The 19,639-nt window shown below is 44.5% G+C and overlaps 1 protein-coding gene across 8 annotated transcripts in view; it reads left to right on the top strand.

Moving 5' to 3' along the window:
• The window catches only part of TNRC6A (trinucleotide repeat containing adaptor 6A), a 3,393,689-nt gene that overhangs the window by 3,201,333 nt on the left and 172,717 nt on the right, over nucleotides 1-19,639 (top strand). For all 8 annotated transcript variants that reach the window (XM_044089241.1, XM_044089240.1, XM_044089239.1 and 5 more), the window contains one exon: nucleotides 5,661-5,879. In XM_044089241.1, the coding sequence (XP_043945176.1) occupies nucleotides 5,661-5,879 (219 nt within the window). The remainder of the gene's footprint in view (nucleotides 1-5,660; nucleotides 5,880-19,639) is intronic.

Below are 19,639 nucleotides of genomic sequence, written 5' to 3'. Positions count from 1 at the left end.
CAGGGAGGGACTCACTCTTATCCTCTCTGCAGGCTCGCCATGACCTTTTGGCACACGGCCTCAGCCATGCAAATGCACCTGCTAGCACAATTCCTGCCAGGCACCCTAAACTCTCTGGCAGAGAAGGTACTCCCTTATGCAGGAGAATCACTATAGCTGTCTCCATTTGCTTGGTAGAAAACCTGTATGGAGGCTGTGATTGAACAGTGTCATTAGGGGTGTGGCTAAGTTGTGTGACTGTGACTGTAGTACACAGAGTCTTGGGTTCAAGCCTTGCAGAGGCTGTTTATTTGGGGTGAGAGGTTGGCATGATGGTTAAGGTGTTTACGTTACATACACAAGGTGCAGGGTTCGATTCTCACAAGGGATTATTGGCCAGGCTTAAAATGACCCACAAGGGCAGTTAGCCTAGTACTGATCTATGAACCTATGAACAACTTAAGCAAAAACCTGCTAGACCTACATGAGTGGCAGCTAGACCACAAAACCTTCAAACTTGTAACCCAGAAATAGGACACCCCGAAGGTGGACCTCTTTGCCTCCCACTCCAGTCATCAGCTCAGCAAATTCTGCACCAGGGAACCTCACAGCAAGGCCTGGAAAGTGGATGCTGTATCCTTCCAATGGGTAAACCTCTTGATATGTGCATTTCCCCTCTACCTCTCATTTCAAAGGTACTTCTCAAAATAAGGGAGGAAAAACCAAGGGCAATCTTGATTGCCCCAAACTGGCCGTGCCAGCACTGGTGCCCACTGCTGCGCAGCCCGTCACCCCTGCCACCATGGCACCTACCTCAGATCCCAACACTCCTGACCCAGAAGAATGGAGAATTCATGCATCCACAATTGAAGACCCTGAACCTGGCAGCCTGGCTTATTCCCTGACCTCTCCTCCAGCTGCCAGCCTAAGCAAACAAGTCCTGGATGTTGTATGTGAGGCCAGACACCCCAGCACTAGAAAATCCTATGCTGACAAGTGGAAAACGTTTTGCACCTGGATACAGGCTAAGGGAGCCGAAACAGCACAACCCTTCCTACCTCTCATCCTGGATTACCTAGCAGACCTACTACACAGGGGTATATCCTTCTATTAAAATTCATGCCTCTGCCATCTCTGCTCATTACAGCACAGAGCCACCTCTCTTCTCACACCCTCTCATCAAACAGTTCCTAAGAGGGGCTAACAACTCAAGGCCACCCAGAAGAGCATATACCCCAGCTTGGGACCTTAACTTTGTCTTGGAAAAGCTCTCCCTGCCCCCCTTTGAGCCTGAAGCTTCAGCAGAGTTAAAATTCCTCTCTTGGAAAGCAGCCTTGCTTCTGGGCATCACTTCAGCTAGAAGAGTTTCCGAGCTACAATCACTCATGGCTGTAGAGCCCTTCATTTTCCATGCTGACAGGGTCTCCCTCAGGACTAACCCATCCTTCATGCCTAAGGTGATGTCCAGTGTGGCTCTCAACCAATCCATTCATTTGTCCACCTTTTTCCCTAACCCACAAAACAAGGGGGAAAGGATTCTGCACTCTCTAGATGTGCACAGATGTCTCAGATTCTACCTGGATAGGACTAAATCTTTTAGTAAAACTGACCAATTGCTAGTCAGCTTCGCAGCAGAGGCAGAGGGCAAGGCCATATCCAAACAATCAATCTCCAAATAGCACACTGCATCCATTTCTGCTACAAACAGCATGGGAAACCGCTCCCAAAGGGAGTCAGGATGCATTACACCAGGGCAGCCTTCACCTCTGCAGTTTTTCTCAGAGGGGTCCCCACTAGGGACATCCTGGAGGCTGCAACATAGACTTCTGTTCATATCTTCACCAAGCATTACCACCTGCCTATTTTCCCCAAATCCAGGGCAGGCTTTGCCACCGCAGTCTTGCAAGGCATCCTAGCCAGCCCCCAGTCTTCATGACTGCCTCCACCCTTTTCTTCAGCTTTGGGAATCAACCCAAGTGTGATGACTGCAACAGTGAAACATGAAGAACATAGTACGGCTGTGTACACTTACCATAAATGTAGATGTTCGAGTGTATTCACTGTTGCAGTCCTGGGTTCCCACCCTCCAGCCCCCTTGTCTCTCTCGCTCTCTGTCTCTTCCTCTCTCCTTACAGGGAATTTTTGGTATTTATTTTCTACTGGTGGTGGTCTTCCACCATAACCTAGCTCCCTATTTTAGGGATCCTGACAGTTGGGGCAAGAAAAACTGATGTAATGGCATAGGCTGCCTGATTATATACCACTGATGACCTGACGTCAGTCCTGGAGTGACAGCAACCGACGCAGAAATACTAAACCTCTGGTATTCGGGCTGACTGAGGGCTACCCCTGGCAGGATAACACAAGTGTGATGACTGCAACAGTGAATATACTCGAACATCTACATTTATGGTAAGTGTACACAACTATACTTTCTGTGCCCACTGCTGTTCATACTAGTGATTGACTACATTAGCAAATAGGTTGGAGGAGACTTCTTAACAAAGCTGCTTGTATATGCAGTTGGTGTGGTATTACAGGCAGACTCTGAAAATGAACTTCAGTTAATGATAGGGGGATGAAGGTAAAAACTGAAAGCTCACTGGTTGAAACTGAGTACAAATAACATTGTTGTAATGGCAGCAAATGGAAGAAATCAGAAGAAGCTGAAAAACTGTGATAGAAGAATAAATAAAGGAACCGGTTAACAACTTCACGTACCTGGAAGGGATGGTTGAAGAGAGGGAAGTCTGATTGAGGAGATCAAAGCTAGAATCAGACTGGCTGCAGCCAACTGGCAGTGCATCAGAGATGGTGTGAGATAGAAGTATACCAATGAAGCTGTGAAAAGTAAGATGTACAAAACATTGGTGTGACCAGCACTGCTGTGTAGTACAGAGACCTGGGCAGTGGAGGAAAAGCAGTTAAGAAAGCTAGAGATGATGGAGATGAAGTGCCTGAGATGGGTTGTAAGATGCTCACTATGTGGGACAGACAAAGGAGTGCAGACATCAGAGCAAAAGCCCAGGTAAGTCCATTTGCATAGAAGATCAAAGAGAACATATTACAGTGGTTTGAGCATGTGTGCAGGAAAGCAGAAGACAATCTGATGAAGATGATGTGGGACAGACAGGAAGAAGATGAGGAAGCGAGGGTGTCCCGCAAATAGATGGATGGGTTGTGTGAGACTTGCAGTAGTCACAGATGACTGTCAAAGAAGTTAGGAGAGTGTCATTGAATCAAGAGGTATGGCAATAGCTGGCACTGTTCCCTGACCCCATGTAGAAAATGTGAAAAAGGGGGTTGATGAAGATGATTGTAGCAGTGGTACTGTTTCAGAAGCTGCAGGAGCTAAAGTCTTCTGTCTAGGTTACTGTCTCCTTTCTGGCCCCATGAGAGAAGTAGTTCATGGCCAAGGATTCTCTTCCAATCCCTGGTAGTTATGGCAGACTTTGCAAAGTCCCAGCTACAGCTCACACAGTACTTGAAGTTCACAGGCTTCCTAATCGACATCCAGTGTTGTGGGGTCTCACTACCTGTGGATTGAATTTCCTCCCATAATTCAGACAGTGTCCAAAATCTTTTAATCCCTTTTGGTGTCGTAGGGTGCTGGAGCAGCCAGTCTCTCCTTCCTCATGCAAGTTACTGCATACACTTCCTATAGTGAACCTTTGAATACAGGGGAACCAGTGTCCAGATACCTTGTTTGCTCATATAATTTCTCCAGTGCATCACTAACCTGTTTCATGGAGGCTCATCAGCACCTTCTTCATCCTGAGCAGCCCCTTTGTCTTAACCAGTCCCTTAGTGACAGTCACGAATGCTTCAGACTTGGCATTGGGTTAGCCTTGTCAGAACAGGACTGTCAAAGGTGTCTTATAGATTGAGGATGGCCTGCATATCAGTGTCCTTGAGATGAGGGCAGTGCTGATATTACAGGGTCTTCTTTATGCCTTTCCTTCATTTCAGTCTCCCAATTTTTGCAGAAGGCCTAGCAATGAAAACCCAGTGTTTCATTCTCGTAACTTTATTCTGCCCCTAACAAATACAGTTTTCCTCCTGCTTTGTCCTCACTTCCTTTCTCTTCTCTTTTTCTCAATCGCAGATCTGGGAAGCTTGATGTGTACCTTCATGTCTTCAGAATGACAGCTTGAAATCTCCATTTCTGATGATGCTTAAAGGCCCAGTAGGGTTTTTGTCAGTTTGTGTGTGTGTATATATATATATATATATATATATATATATATATTTTTTTTTTTTTTTTTTTGCTCTCGGAAGAACATAGAAAAACAAATTGGCATGTTTGTCATTATATAAAAAAATTGAGGAATGACGGTTTAGTTTTGCAGCTAATGAACTAAAATATAGCGCATGGAGTATGGTGATTAAGCTCTCGTCTTTGGAAACGGCCCGGAACCTGAGCTTAACACAGGTTAAGCACCCTCTGCTTAGTTTAAAGTTGGATCTCATTCTAGACAGTTAAATCTGCCAGTGCTGATCAGTAAAGAGAAAGGCAGAATAAAAACAGATTTGTTTCTGTCTACCGTCCATACCGATAAGGTGTCGCTAGAGTAACAGGATGTTTGCCTGCATTTTCTGAAGGATACAAAGTCTGAAACTCCAATGTCTGGCATTATTTATCAACTTCAATCCTCTGTGGTTTGTCTGAAAACCAAATGTTTTGTGATGAACAAACCAAATGTGAGGCAAAAATTTGGACTTTTTGTGAAAATCTTGACATCTGAGAGGCATGGCAAGGTGAGTATAAACATAAGGGACTGTGTTACACTGACAGCACTCACTAAGTGCTTTACAGCTTTGAAAGCTGGCAAAACACTTGGCATTTTTTTTGTTTGTACATAACTAGTATTATATGGAGCAGGTAATGCTTTATTTACTACAAAGAATTATGATGTCTGTTCATAATCTTTATTGTGTTCTTAACAATGATGCCAAGATTCACCTTTTCATCTTTGTTCTCTCTAGGTGAATTTCTTGGCATCCATGTATTGGAACACATAATAAGCAGGTTATGATCAGTGACCCACACATAATCCTCTATATTATCCATGTAGTTCCTTTTTAACAGCAAACTCATGTAGGTTTGGTTGTTGGAAACTTAGTCCTAGCAGCAGGGAAGGATGAACCAGACCTCAGAGTTTACAAAAGTTATGTACTAACCATAGTAAGAGATGTGCATGGTGTTGGTTAATTCTCTGCAGTTCCCACTTGATATCCCTTGTCTAGTTTAATGGAAGTATTGGTTGGTCACGTCTGTTTTGGCTGGTGTGTAGAATATTTTCTGAACAGTCATTTTTAATCTGGTGAGAATGGTGGTGGGTGAGGAATTGTGAAATTGGGAGAGGAGTTGGATAGTTTAGCATCTGCATGCCAAAGGCTACAGTCTTCATAGCAGAGGAGTGTGAAACACAAATGTGCAGAAGTTGCATTATAGTAAGTACATAACTTTCATTATCATTCTGTCCAGCTGCCACTAAATAAGTGTTAATCCTCTTTGTAGCTGTACATAAAGACTATTGAGCTTTGTAGCCTAGCAAATTTTACTAGAATAAATGCTTTAATAGATGGCCTGAGTCTTTAAAAGCACTGTGTTAACATGTTTGGCTTTGGTGTGTGACTTATCAGAGTCTAAGTTCATGTGTATACTGTTTGTTTTGCAGCCAGAAACAGTGATTCAAAGTCTGCCTGGTCTCCTGGCCCACTCTCCAACACCTCACTGGCACATGAGCTGTGGAAGGTCCCATTACCTCCTAAAAACATCACTGCACCATCCCGTCCACCTCCAGGGCTGACGAGTCAAAAAACATCTTCACCCTGTTGGGATAATGCACTTCGACTGGGTGGGGGGTGGTCTAATACAGATTCTAGATACACCCCAGGTAAGGATGCCGAGTAACATATCTTTGTACATTGAGTTTTGTTACAATTAAAAATGGTTGTTTTAGATGGAGAAAGTAAATAAACCCGTTTGCATGTTTAGCAGTGTTATGCCTTTTAAGTGATTAAACTTTATGAATTTAGAAACTCTACACCCCACTGTTCTGTTTGCTAAATCATTTGTACATTCATAAAATGAAGGCAAGCCCTTACACATGTGGTCAGACCATCTTAAGTTTCTTTCTCTAAATAGAGTATAGTTTTATTCTCTTCATCTGTCCCCTTCATCTTTAAAGCTTATGTTAATATTTATTGTAGTAGTCAGTGTTTGGGATTATTATTCCTTGTCTATGGTATTTAGCTGCAGGAAGAAGTCAGCCTGTCCTGTTTTACTTTCAGTAGGGCTTGGATATCACAGAGCAGAGCTAGCCCTCCTCCTGTAGCTTGGAGCATATGCTCGGTGATGGTTTAAAAGGGAACAGCAACATTTTAGATGTCCTTCTATTCCTATGTTGTAGTATTCTAGGTATGGAATTTCCTGTCCTTAGGCAACTCGTACATCTGCTTCTATACAAAAGCTTCAGTTTGTCTGCAGTAGTGTGCGTGGGACATCACATGTAGGGCCATAAACCAAGGGTCCTTAAATGTGACATCTGCACGCACAATCCCCAGAACATTTCAGCTGCAGACGACATTCGCATCATACGATCGCTTCTTCACAGATGTCGCATCTTAAAAGGTAAGCAGCCCGTTGGGTTTCAAACTTTCTTATTTTTGACGATTGTTATAGCCTTTAGCTGATGTCAGGAAAAAAGGAAAATGCCAATGGGAGTGCCAGATACCCCACAAGGACGCCCATGACAGGTGTGTTTTTTTTGCCTAGGCCGGGAACACGATCACTCCTCCTGTGCTGTCAATCGTTTGTGCCTAAGACTTTGCGCAGCCGTCTAGCAGTGTTAAATCTCTACTTCTAGCCGTCTCAAATGGTTAGCCCTTCGGATGGATCCTGCATCGGAGGCCGCACCCGAACCTTCATGCAAGAAGGCCAAGTTTCCTAGGCCTTCTTCACCTGCCGCTCCGCTTACCAGCGCAACACCAACTGCCAATCTAGGAGTGAGGTGCATTCAGAGGATCCATCTACTGCAGCGACATCCCTCGAGGAAGCTGTTTTGCAGCTAATGACCAGCACATCCTCGGAGCTCACTCAGACATCGACACCCGTTGAGGTAGAGGGGGAACCAGTTTCAGTGGTACCTCCGGCAGGGATCCAGAATGTGCTAATCTCCAGACCTGATGCCAGGCCACTCTCTACTTCCTCTCCGGCCAAAAAGAAGCAGAAAACTAAACTTACCTCCTCTTCTTCAGAAGTCACACTGGATTGGCAGGCCTTCACTTTCCTCTCTCATGCAGGCCTTCATGGCCCTTAGGCCTTCAGCCTCAGCCACTTCCACCCTGCCTCTTCTGAGCCCTAGGCCTGTCTCTGCTTCTTCCGTCCCATCCCTAACCCCTCAGGTCAGGGAAGAAGAATATGACTCTTCTTTTTATTCATCAGAGGAGTCCATTTCTTATATTTCCCAGATTTCCTTCCCCCAGGAATATTACTTTCCGGATGAGGAATCTGTGGAGGGGGACTCAACCCCTGAGGACATTACTTTTGGTGAGACCATCACCAAGATGAAGGATTACTTTTAATGGGACACTTCCCAAATGACTGACACCCAAAAAAAGATACTTTGAACTGCTGCAGTTGGAATCACTCTCCCCTTCAGCAGTTCCCCCTGTTCTGCCTGTTTATTTGGATCCCTTCAATGCGGCCTCCAAGATCCCTGATTCCCAGCCTCCAGCCCCTAAGCGTCCTGACCCCTTCTATAAAGTCAAAAACAACTGATACACTGATAAATGGAAAAGAGAAGCACTATGAATAACACAAGTCCACCATCAGAAAACACACTTTAATGCAGCAAAGCTTCCAGTTAAACAACCTTTCTCAATGCTAAAACAATATCATAACACAACACTTTTTTAAATAAGATCCAAAAAAGGTAACGTGACCACAGCCAACAAATCACATTATACCATGAATTAAAACCTAAAACATTTTAAAAGAACTTCTTCTGTTAGTAAATATATCCCAACAGGACTAATTTCATTCTTAAAGGGGCAACTACAAATTTTGCTCTTGAATTTTAACAAGTACAGGCTTAATGCTAACTAAATTATTTGTACCAAGTTCTGAATCTGCATGAAACCTGATAATCCACTCATATTCTTTATTCTCAAAATGGTTGTTCTAATCACCTCCTTTAGGCCCCTTTTGTTACACTATCACCCTAAATTTAAAAATATGATCCCTCGTATTAATCAATGTTTTTCTATCTTCCCTTAGATAGCCCCTTAAACACCAACCGCGTAGCTCCTAAATATACGGCGGTGACGCAGAGGGACTGTGGTGCGAATGCACAAGCAGGCTACAAGCACTAAGTTCTCAGCCAACTATTCCCCAAGAAATTAGGGTAAAAGAATACCCTACTAAACTTTAGTACCATTGTAAAGCGTCTCGCAGGCAGGGACAGAACAGTACCTCTCTCACCCAATCTGGCAGCCCCTGTCCAAACAACTTACAACTAATAGTGTACTTAAAATCCACTACTTTTATTCTGAAATACAGCTATTGTTTAACCTAGTAGTAGACACAAACCTAACCTTACGTACTAAAAATGCATAAAATTAAGTACTGAGTAGTAAAGATTTAACTGTTCCACTTAGCAGAACTCCGTACTTACAGGTAGCTGACTTTAGGACCCTGTAAACTCCTGACCGGTGTATCCCCGCTCCGCTTCGCCCTCGCTACGGTCGGGCTCGCTCCGCTCCCCACCCTGCCCCCATATCCCACCCACCCCCACTATATCCACATTTATTAGGTTCTAAATCCCACCCCTCTTAATCTCTGAACCAATCATAGACCCCCAGCAGTTAATATACCTCCTCCCATAATTCCAGCTAATCACCAATTTACTAGCTGGCCCTCATAACCCCTCACATAATATTAGCCATCCTCCTCTACTATTTGGGCAAAATAATGAAGTCTATCATCCCAACTCTACTTCTTCTCCTACTGATTCCTTATCTCTCATCATGGTATGAAAACCAAACACTATTGGGTATTCACTTCCCAAATGGCCACACCTGCTCTCATCAAACTCCTCCTTTCAATCTGATCTCACCTGTAAACTGTACCATTACAACATCAAGCTCCAATATTGTGTATCTCACTCAGCGCTACCTTAAAGTAACCACTACAAAATCTGGCCTGAAGATACTAAGTAAACTTCTACGACTCTTTGACCATCTGAAAGCAAGTATTACCAAAGATGGTGATATTCACCCCAACCCAGGCCCATCCATTGATTCAGACTCTGTCACCCCTATCTTAACTCATAGATCCTCTAGCTCCCTCCTCATCTTCCATCTTAATCTAAGAAGTATAAATAACAAGATACATAATCTACATGCTATGATAGCCACTCACCTCCCAGACATCATGTGTCTATCGGAAACATGGCTCAAACCATCCACTAAGGATGAAGAAATTCTTCCACCTGGATACAACATACTCAGGGTTGATCGGATAAAAAAAAAAGGTGGTGGGATTGCAGTAATGTTTAGAAATACCCTGAACATCATTATGAATCCTACACAACCCCCCAAGGTCTCTAATATGGAACTAGTTGCCCTAAAAATACGCCTAAACAATCAAAAGAGTATCAATCTTATTGTAGTCTACATCCCACCAGGGAAAAACTTAGAAACTGTGGAGCAAACCCTAAGCTGGCTTACCTCAAACTACCCTCAAGAAACAATTGTGCTAGGGGACTTCAACCTTGACTGGTCACAGTACTCTGACCAGTTGAATCCCCTGCCCATTAACCTATATGGCTTCTCCCAAAATATAAAATCTCCCACAAGAATAGGTAATTCTCAACAAAAACAAAGCATCATTGACTGGATTCTCACCAATAAAGACACACCTAACTATACCACAGGGACCCTCCCAAATGACCTTAGTGACCACCTTATCACCTTCATCACAAAACATAAACTGACGAGCACAAACCTTCCCATCTATAAGCTAGTTAGAAACAAGAAGAAATTTGTTCTTGAACAATTTCTAGCAGAACTTAAATCCTGTAACTGGTCCATGCTAAAAACACTCCCCATTGACGAGAGTGTTACATACTTTAATGACACCTTCCTCAAAATATTGAACTCTCATGCACCTAACCGATCCATCAGAGCCAAAATAAGGATTGCACCTTGGCTAACTAAAGATACCAAAACTAAAATTAAGCTTAGAGACCAGGCCTGGGCAAAGTGGCGTACCACCAAAGAACCCCGAGATCACATCAAATTTCAGCAGCTTAGAAACTCAACAAAAGCAGATACTACCCGAGATAAAAAGAATTATTTCCGTCATCTTCAGGACAAGCACCAAAATAATCCAAAGACATTTTGGGCAGGTTTTAATTAACCTCCTGTATTCTGGGAAATCAACTACCCCCACCCTGGAAAAACTTATAGGTAAAGATCCTGAAGTAATAGCTAACTCCTTTAACTCTTTCTTCACTGAGACCGTTTAGGCACTAGCCAGTCAGTTACCTACTTCTTCTACATCCTTAACCAGTCCTACTGGAAAAAATATTCCCGCCTTTAGTCTTCAACCAATCTCCACCTCCTATATTAGAACTCTATTAAAGAAACTCAAACCATCCTCCCTATCGGCTGATCGTCTCCCAGCCGAATATCTACAACTAGCATCTGACGTAATTGCCTACCCCATCTCAATCCTGATAAATAGAACTATCACTGAGGCCACCATTCCTTCAATCTGGAAAATATCGTACGTCATACCACTTCACAAGGGAGGCGTCTCCACGGAAACATCGAACTATAGACCTATAGCAATATTGTCACCTATAGCAAAAATTGTGGAAAGGTGTGCTCACAAGCAACTCCTACACTACCTTACCATAAATAATCTTCTGTCAATAACTCAACATGGGTTTCGCCCTCATCATAGTACTACCACTGCCCTCCTTTCCTTTGTTGATTCAGTTAACAACAATCGGAACAACAAATTAATCACTTCTGCTCTCTTTCTTGACTTGTCAAAAGCCTTTGACATGGTCAATCACCAACTATTGCTCCACACCCTTAAAACCCTTCACCTCGATAACCTAGCCCTACATTGGTTTAATGCTTACCTTTCTGGTAGACAACAAGCAGTCCAGTGGCAAAGCACACTATCTCACTTGCTACCAAATACCATTGGAGTTCCCCAAGGCTCTATACTTGGCCCCCTTCTCTTCTCTGTATTCATAAACGACCTACACTCAGTCATCCCCAATGCCACCTGCATTCAATATGCAGATGACTCCACCCTGATCTGTTCTGATGTCTCTCTCCATAATCTCCAAGTAGTCACCCAACACTGTTTTGCGGCAGTTGAAAAATTTTTCTCTGAACGGAAACTCATCCTAAATCCCATAAAAACTAAGCTACTTCTTATCTTCCCCACTTCTGGAACCCCCTTAGGCCTATATCCACCACATTCCAATAATAGGATCTTTCATGTTCAATCCAACAACGGTACCATCATCGAGCCCGTCACCAACACCAAACTACTAGGTGTTACTATTGACCACAAGCTCAAATTCGATGTTCACATTAGTCAAACGATTAAAACAGTAAACAAGAAACTAGGTTCCTTGTACAGAATCAAGAACTTTCTTACTCCGAATACCAAACTTACTATAGCACGGTCACATCTTCTCTCCACCCTTCTGTATGCCTCCCCTGTCCTATCCTTCCTCAATAAAAATGAGCTCAACAAACTGTCAGTTGTCTTTTAACCATATCGCTAGATTTGTCACTAGCTCACCTTACCGTACTCATCACTGCCACAACTTAAAGAAACTTGAATGGTTAGAATTACCTAACCTTCTTAAATTCAACCAACTTACGGAAGCATTTAAAATAATTAAGGAACCAGAAAAAAAACCCTCTCTGAACAAACTCCTGACCCCCTACTCCAACCTTAACTGCCTCCGATCTTCTAAAAGTGTCCTGGTACATACCATGAAATCAAATAACTCAGGAGGTGATGCTATCTACGCAAATTCTATTGGAAGGCTCTGGAATTCCCTTCCTAATAACCTAAGACTGACAACTTCCCTCAGCCAGTTTAAAACTAGTCTCAAGTCTCTATTAAGTCCCACTGGCTATGCCCTTGTTACAATCCTGGCTGACCATATAACTCCCTACCACTCACACACAATTATCTAAAGGACTCTTCACCTTAAATCTCTCTAGATCCCTTTAAACCTATTCTCCAAACACGTTTGTCCCTCATAGACTGCTCCCCTCGTATAACCATAGAATTGAACTATTTAAGATCTTATATCCTTCTCCCTGGTATCTTAAGCTCAAACCTCATTACTTATTACCTACCTGTATAGCTGGGTATTTACTCATCATGTATTTGTGCTATTGAATATTGAATATAGTGTATTTGTTAATAAGTACCTCTGAACTCTGTATACTATTATTGCTGCTTATGTTGTTTTATGTAGTGTTTATTGTTTCTTCTCATATGTGGAGCTTTTCTCCCCGGGTCTCTGCTGAAAAGGGATATGTATCCAGTCGGACTAACCCGGTAAACAAATGTAAAATAAATAAAAATGATCTACACCATTGAGCATAATATGCTTAGCACATTTTTTTTTCATTTTTTTCTTCTCTAGCTCTGATTTATGTTCTATAATGCTCTTTTTTAATTTTCTTGTAGTCTTCCCCATGTAAAATGAAATACGTTTTTACACAGGTAGCAAGATAGATCACATTTACACTAGTGCAAGTAGCAGTACAATTAAAATTAAATTGCTTATTGGACACTGGGTGGACACATTTATCACGGTCATACTTAATGTCTTCACAACAACTACAAGACATGCATCCAAAAGTGTCACATTTGTTATCTAACTTAACTTTTGTTACAGCTTTAAAATCCTTATAACTCAATCTTCTCTTTAAATTCCTATAGGAGAAGAAGGGTCTGTCACCTAATACAGTATGTAATTCAGGTGCAACCATAAGAATAGCCCAGTTCTTTTGTATAATTTTCTTGACTTGGTCTGTTCTTAAACTATAGGTGGCTACATATCTAATTTTATCACTACTACTACTTTTATCTACAGCTTCCTTCCCTTCTCTAAATATTGGATGTTAAGTTGTCTATCTCGCCTTCATTCTTGCTGGATGGGTTCGGAGCCGATCCTCGGCTCCGACTCGGCCACTCTAAAAGCTCGAGAGTTGGTTCCACCGGCTCGAGGCTTCCCCTATATCCCACAATGCTAGGCGTGAGTTACCTCAGATCTCGTTTGCCGCTACAGCGATCGAGGTGTGTTTTCTACCGGCTCCAGGTTAGTGAAAGTTAGAATAGTTTAAATTCTTTAATTTAGACTAGTTTAGTGTTATTTCTTTCTCCTTAGTGTAGTGTACTTATTTATCCCTTACTACCTTAAGTTTCCAGCCCCCTCCTTTATAAAGAACATATAGTTCTTCCCTAAGGCCTTCGGGCCCTTCCTCCCTTTCCTTAGGGTGTGTGTGTGTTTACTTAGGGACTTTTATTAACTTACCTTTAGTTTTTAAATAATTCCCTTTTAATCCTATCAGTGTAATCTGTGTGTGTGTGTTTTGTGTGTGATTACACTTCAGGTTCCTTGAGTATGTCCATGATACAAAGGTCTCAGGCTTCAAGAAGTGTGACTCGTGCTGTCAGAAAATGTCTCTGACAGACGGTCACACTTCTTGTGTGTACTGCCTGGGACCTTTACACTGCAGGACTCTTGTGCTGTATGCCATGGCTTCAGCCCCAGAGTCCTGCAGGAGAAAAAATAAACTCATTTTGAGGGGTTTAATTAAGCCTGAAGGTTCCCTTCCTGTGTCTTCTGGGAAACCTTCTAAGGCTTCTAGGACCTCGGCTCCAGCTTCAGAGTCGAGGCCTAAGGCTTTGAAGCCTACTGCTTCATCGGCTCCGGCTGGAGCCGATGAGTCTGTGACTGCTGTTTCAGTGGTTTCCTCGGCTCCGGCCGGAGCCGAGGTATTAGAGAGTCATGGGTCGGCTCCGATCATACCATCGGAGCCGACATCTAGAAAGAGATCGAGGTCACCGTCCCTTGGCTCCGTTCATTCGGCTCCAGCGGCTCCCCTGCTGTCTGAACGGAGCCATAGATCTCACTCCTCCAGGTCATCGAGGCTCTCAGATCACGACCTCCAGAGGGTAGTGAGTAGACTTTTGAAGTCCGAGGCACTGGCCCAAATGCTCCAGAGTCTGACTCATCAGTCGATGCCTCAGCTTGTTCCAATTAATATTCCTCCTCCGACTCCTTTGAGCTCGAGCCGGGGCGTCACGGAACCGAGACTGTGGTAGCGCCGGAGCCGATACATTTGTCTTCGGCTCCGTCGTCGGCTCCGATTTCTTCCTTTGAAGAATCTCGGCGCCGAGCTTCCCTCGTCGGCTCCGAGGGGGTGAGTGGCATCGGACCCTTGTCCGACCCCCCTCTCCCTCTCGGTGCTTCGGCGCTGGTGAGTTCGGCTCCGACATCGGCCTCGGAGCCATCTCTGTCGGTGCCGAGGGAGGTTCTCAGCTTCTCGGAGCGGGGACCTCTGGCTCTGCCTGACAGGGGTGCATCCGAGGTCAAGCGGAGTGTGTTGGAACCTTGTTCGACTCCACAGTCGGCTCCGTCTGCCCCTCCCACTTCGGTGCCTTTGGTTATGTCGGCTCACTCCCTCATCCCAGACCGCAGAGAGCAAGCTCCTCAAGAATCGCCTGTGGGGATCTCGTCCTCTTCCGAGGCCTCTCCTGAATTGGCAGGGGAGCCCCCTAGGAAGAGAAAGTGTAAGAGGAAGCACTTAGACTCACCTGAGTCTGTCACCTCTGACACAGATTTAGAGGATTCCGAGGGTTCCCCACGTTCCCCTTCTGAAGATGTCTCTTTCGCAGACATTCTAGAGATCCTGAAACAAAGGGGAAATTGGCCAGCCCTTAACCCTTCGGAGGATGAATCTGTGTATCTTGAGGCGTTTGGCTCTCGCCCTTCCACCTCCTGGGTGTCCCCCCCCTTTGATCCCCTCATGCAGGTGGTTGCAAAGAAGGCCTGGACGGCTCCTGATTCAGTGGACCCTACCCCCAGGAGACCCTCCAAATTTATAACAGCACCAACTGACAAGCAATTCCTCACAGAAGGTGTTTCTGTGGATGCTATGGTGGTAGCTGCTGCCACCAAGAAGGAACTAGCTGATCCTTCGGTGCCTGTCCATCCACCTAACAAGGAATCCAGGTCTATGGACAGGTACGGGAAGCGGATGTTTTCGTCAGCGACCTATGCAATGCTTTCGCTGAACTACCTATGCCATTTCACCCGTCTCCAGAGAGACTTGATCAAGGAAGCGAGTGATATGTTGAAGGATCCTACAGCTGCGGGTTTTCAGGACAAGATGAACACTCAGCTGGCTACCCTGAACTGCATAGCTAACTCCTCCATGCGCCTCCTTTCTTATGCGGCTGATGGAGCGAGCAGGGCCGCAGGGCCAGGTGTGGCCTTACGCAGGCACGCCTGGATGCGGTTATGCAATTTTGCGGACCCCTTTAAAACGTCTTTCACTAATTCTCCGTTTGATGGATCATCTCTTTTTGGTCCTCAAGTGAAAGAAACCTTGACTAGGTGCGAGACAGATGGCAAGACTCTTTCTGCCGTCGGAGTCCGTTTTTCTACTCCTTCTAGGCCTTACCCCAAAGGCCAGAAAAGTGGGAAAATGTGGTTCCGTAAACAATCTCAAGGGACTTCGCCTGACGCACAAAGTCGGTTCCCCGCCAGAGGCAGAGGGGGAACAACAATGGTAGACGCCGCCCTAGAGGCAGGGGGTCCGCAGAACCAGGGCAATCGTGAAGTCTTCTCTGATAAGCCCTTCCAGCATCCCTGAGGTGTTGCCCGACTGCCTACCTTCGGAGGCAGTCGGGGGAAGATTGTCACTGTACCCAAAAGCCTGGCTATCCCTGACTCAAGACAAATGGGTTCAGTCCATCATTTCCGAGGGTTATTCCATTCCCTTCTTTCGCATTCCAAACCAATCAAAAAAATCCCTTCCAGATGTTCCACCCGCTCAAAGGGATCTTGCAGCTTTGGAAATTTCAAAGCTGCTTGCAAAAAGAGCAATTCAGTCAGTTCCAGCAGACCAGCAAGGATCCGGAATCTACTCCAGGTTCTCTTTAGTTCCAAAGAAAACAGGGGACTGCAGACCAATTTTGGATCTCAGTATCTTGAACAAGTCAGTCAAGAAAACAAGATTTCGGATGGTCACGCTGCAGTCCATCCTTCCCCTTTTGGGAAAGGGAAGCTGGATGTGCTCTATAGATCTTCAGGATGCGTACTATCACATAAAATGAAAAGACGCTCCAGAAGATTCCTCCGCTTCAGGCTGGGAACCAGTCATTTTCAATTCAGGGCCCTGCCCTTTGGTCTCACCACTGCCCCCCGGGTGTTTACCAAATGCATGGCAGTGGTAGCTTCTCACCTGAGACGACAAGGATTCCAGGTGTTTCCATATTTGGACGACTGGCTCCTTACAGCTCCCACCAAGCATCTTCTTCTGATGGCCAGGGACTACACCTTTCGCACTTGTCGAAATTTAGGCATTTCAATAAATTTCGAAAAGTCTGTTTTGTCGCCTTGTCATACTATTACCTTCAAATCTAGACACAATCAACATGTCTGCGAGGTTAACAGATCAGAGAATAACAGACATACACAAAATGGTCTCGCTCCTCTTCAGCAGCAACAGAATCAAAGCCAGGTTAGTTCTGAAAGTGTTGGGGATTATGGCGGCTGCCATACCTCTGCTTCCATTAGCCAGATTCCACATGAGAATCCTTCAATGGATGCTCTTCACGCAATGGTCGTACCAGCAACTTCCAATGTCTCACACCATTATAATCACACAAACATGCAGAAATCATCTTCTGTGGTGGATGTCTTCCCCTCAGCTCTTATTGGGAAGACCCTTTGTTCCTTCCCCTCCGGTTGCTACTCTGACAACGGACGCCTCCCTGATCGGGTGGGGGGGGCATTATCAGGGCAGAACTGTCCAGGGCACATGGCAACCAGACGAATGCCAATTGCACATAAATGTTCTAGAGATGAGAGCAGTGCTTTTAGCGTTGCAAGCCCTTCAAGACTCTCTTCCCTTGGGAACGATAGCAATCCAGACGGACAATATGTCTGTAGTGTGGTATATCAACAAACAAGGCGGAACCAGGTCCTACCCCCTGTGTCGAGAAGCACTCAGACTGTGGCAATGGGCGATTTCTTCTCAGCGGTTTCTGATAGCAACGCACATCCCGGGAAGTCCAATCAAATTGCGGACAAGTTGAGCAGAGCTATCCTCATGCCTCACGAGTGGTCTCTGAAAGACTCTGTAGTGAGAGAAATTTTTCTCAAGTGGGGTCAGCCTTGCTGCGATCTTTTTGCTACTCCCCAAAACAGCAAGTGCAGAGATTATTTCACCCTATTCCCGCTACCAGGCCAACCCAGCAGAGACGCTCTAGTCCAAGTTTGGCCCCGGGGACTTCTGTATGCATTTCCTCCCATCCCACTAATCTCTCAAGTAATACAGAAAGCTATCGCTCAGAAGGCCTCCTTGATCCTCATTGCTCCTTACTGGCCTCGACCGGTTTGGTTCCCCTTTCTACATCAGTTTCTGTTGGAGCGACCTTGGCATCTGGACCTAGTTCCAGATCTTTTGATCCATCAGTCGGGTCAGTTTCATCGCTCCCTTCCCTCTCTGAACCTCACTGCTTGGTTCCTCCAATTCCAACTTTAGCCAGGCTTCCTCAAATATCTCACTCTGTTCGAGATATTTTGATAGCTTCCCATAAATCTTCCACTCGAAAGATTTATTTGAGTAAGTGGAAACGCTTTCCTTTGGGCTCAAGGAAGGAAATAGATCCTTTCACTGCTTCCATCCAAATGGTCCTTGATTTTCTAGCTGAACTCTTCCATGCAGGTTCATCTCCTTCTACTCTTAAAGTTCAATTGGCAGCTATTTCTAACTTTCATGTGGGCATTTCAGATTCTGCCATCATGTCCCACAAGCTTTGCAAAGCCTTTTTGAAGGGAGTTTTTCTACTCAGACCTCCGGTAAGAAATCCTCCTCCTCCTTGGGACCTAAATTTAGTTCTCAGTTCTTTAATTCTCTCCCCTTTCGAACCTGCATCCTCCTGTTCCTTAAAATTACTATCATGGAAGACTCTCTTTCTAGTAGCTATTACTTCAGCTAGAAGAGTTTCAGAACTTCATGCACTCAGCTGTCGACCTCCTTATCTGTTGTTCCATAAGGACAGAGTATCCTTACGAACCAACCCATCCTTGTTACCTAAAATAGCCTCCACGGCTAACCTAAATCAAAGCATTGACATCCCGGTGTTTTTTCCAGAATATTCTAACAGATCTGAACAAAGATTACATTGGCTAGATGTTCATAGTCAGTTAAGGTACTATTTGGATAGAACAAAACAATTCAGAAAATCTGACCAGCTGTTCGTCTCTTATGCAGAAGGCAGAAAGGGACTTTCAGTTTCAAAGGTATCATTATCCAGATGGCTAACATCCCTGATTTCCCTTGTGTATGAAATTAGACACCAAAAGCTGCCTAGCAAACCTAAAGCCCATTCTACCAGAGCCTTGGCTACTTCTATAGCCTTCAAAGATAGACTGCCTATTGACACCATTTGTGCAGCGGCTACTTGGGCTACTCCTCACACTTTCATTTCTCATTATAAGTTGGATTTAGCCTCTAGACATAGAGCTAACTTTGGTTCCACTGTTCTCAAGAGTCTGTTCCGTTAGGCTTCCCGGGACAAGGTGCTAGGGACGCGGTCCCATCCAGCAAGAATGAAGGCGAGATAGACAACTTAACATATAGAAGTTATGTTCTTACCATAACGCTCCATGTTAGTTGTCTTCTTCGCCTTCTTCTGGCCCCACCCTCCTTCCCCCTGGCCTGGACAGACCTAGAGGAGTTTTGATTGTGACCTCTCTTTCTACCACCTCTTTACTTTAGGTATATGCTCTGCTGTGCATATTTCCTGGGTCAGGATGTAGGTCACCCTTCTCTTCTCCCTTGTTTATAGAGGTGGACTTTGTTACTAGTTATTTTACTACTATTATAGGCAGTGCCTAGCTTACAAACGAGATCTGAGGTAACTCACGCCTAGCATTGTGGGATATAGGGGAAGCCTCGAGCCGGTGGAACCAACTCTCGAGCTTTTAGAGTGGCCGAGTCGGAGCCGAGGATCGGCTCCGAACCCATCCAGCAAGAAGAAGGCGAGAAGAAGACAACTAACATGGAACGTTATGGTAAGAACATAACTTCTATTTTTATAACACTCCCTCTAATTAACTTCACTTCTACTATTTTTAAAACTTCCACTTCATTTCTATTTTTAAAACTTCCACCTGACTATAATCACTATTCATGAATTTGTCCACCATTTCATCCATTTGTTCAATAAACTTTGCATCATCTGTATTCAGCCTACTTACCCTACACATTTGCACATTTACTATTCCTGAAAAAATATGGGGAGCATGTAAACTTTGCCTATGCACGTATCTATCTACATGCACACTTTTCTAATGTATACTTG

This window comes from Protopterus annectens, chromosome 12.part0 (genome assembly GCF_019279795.1).
Source record: "Protopterus annectens isolate FY-2018-M chromosome 12.part0, PAN1.0, whole genome shotgun sequence".
NCBI classification, from domain to species: Eukaryota; Metazoa; Chordata; order Ceratodontiformes; family Protopteridae; genus Protopterus; species Protopterus annectens.
Note: the sequence above shows the minus strand (reverse complement) of the source record. Positions and strands in the feature narration are given on the sequence as shown.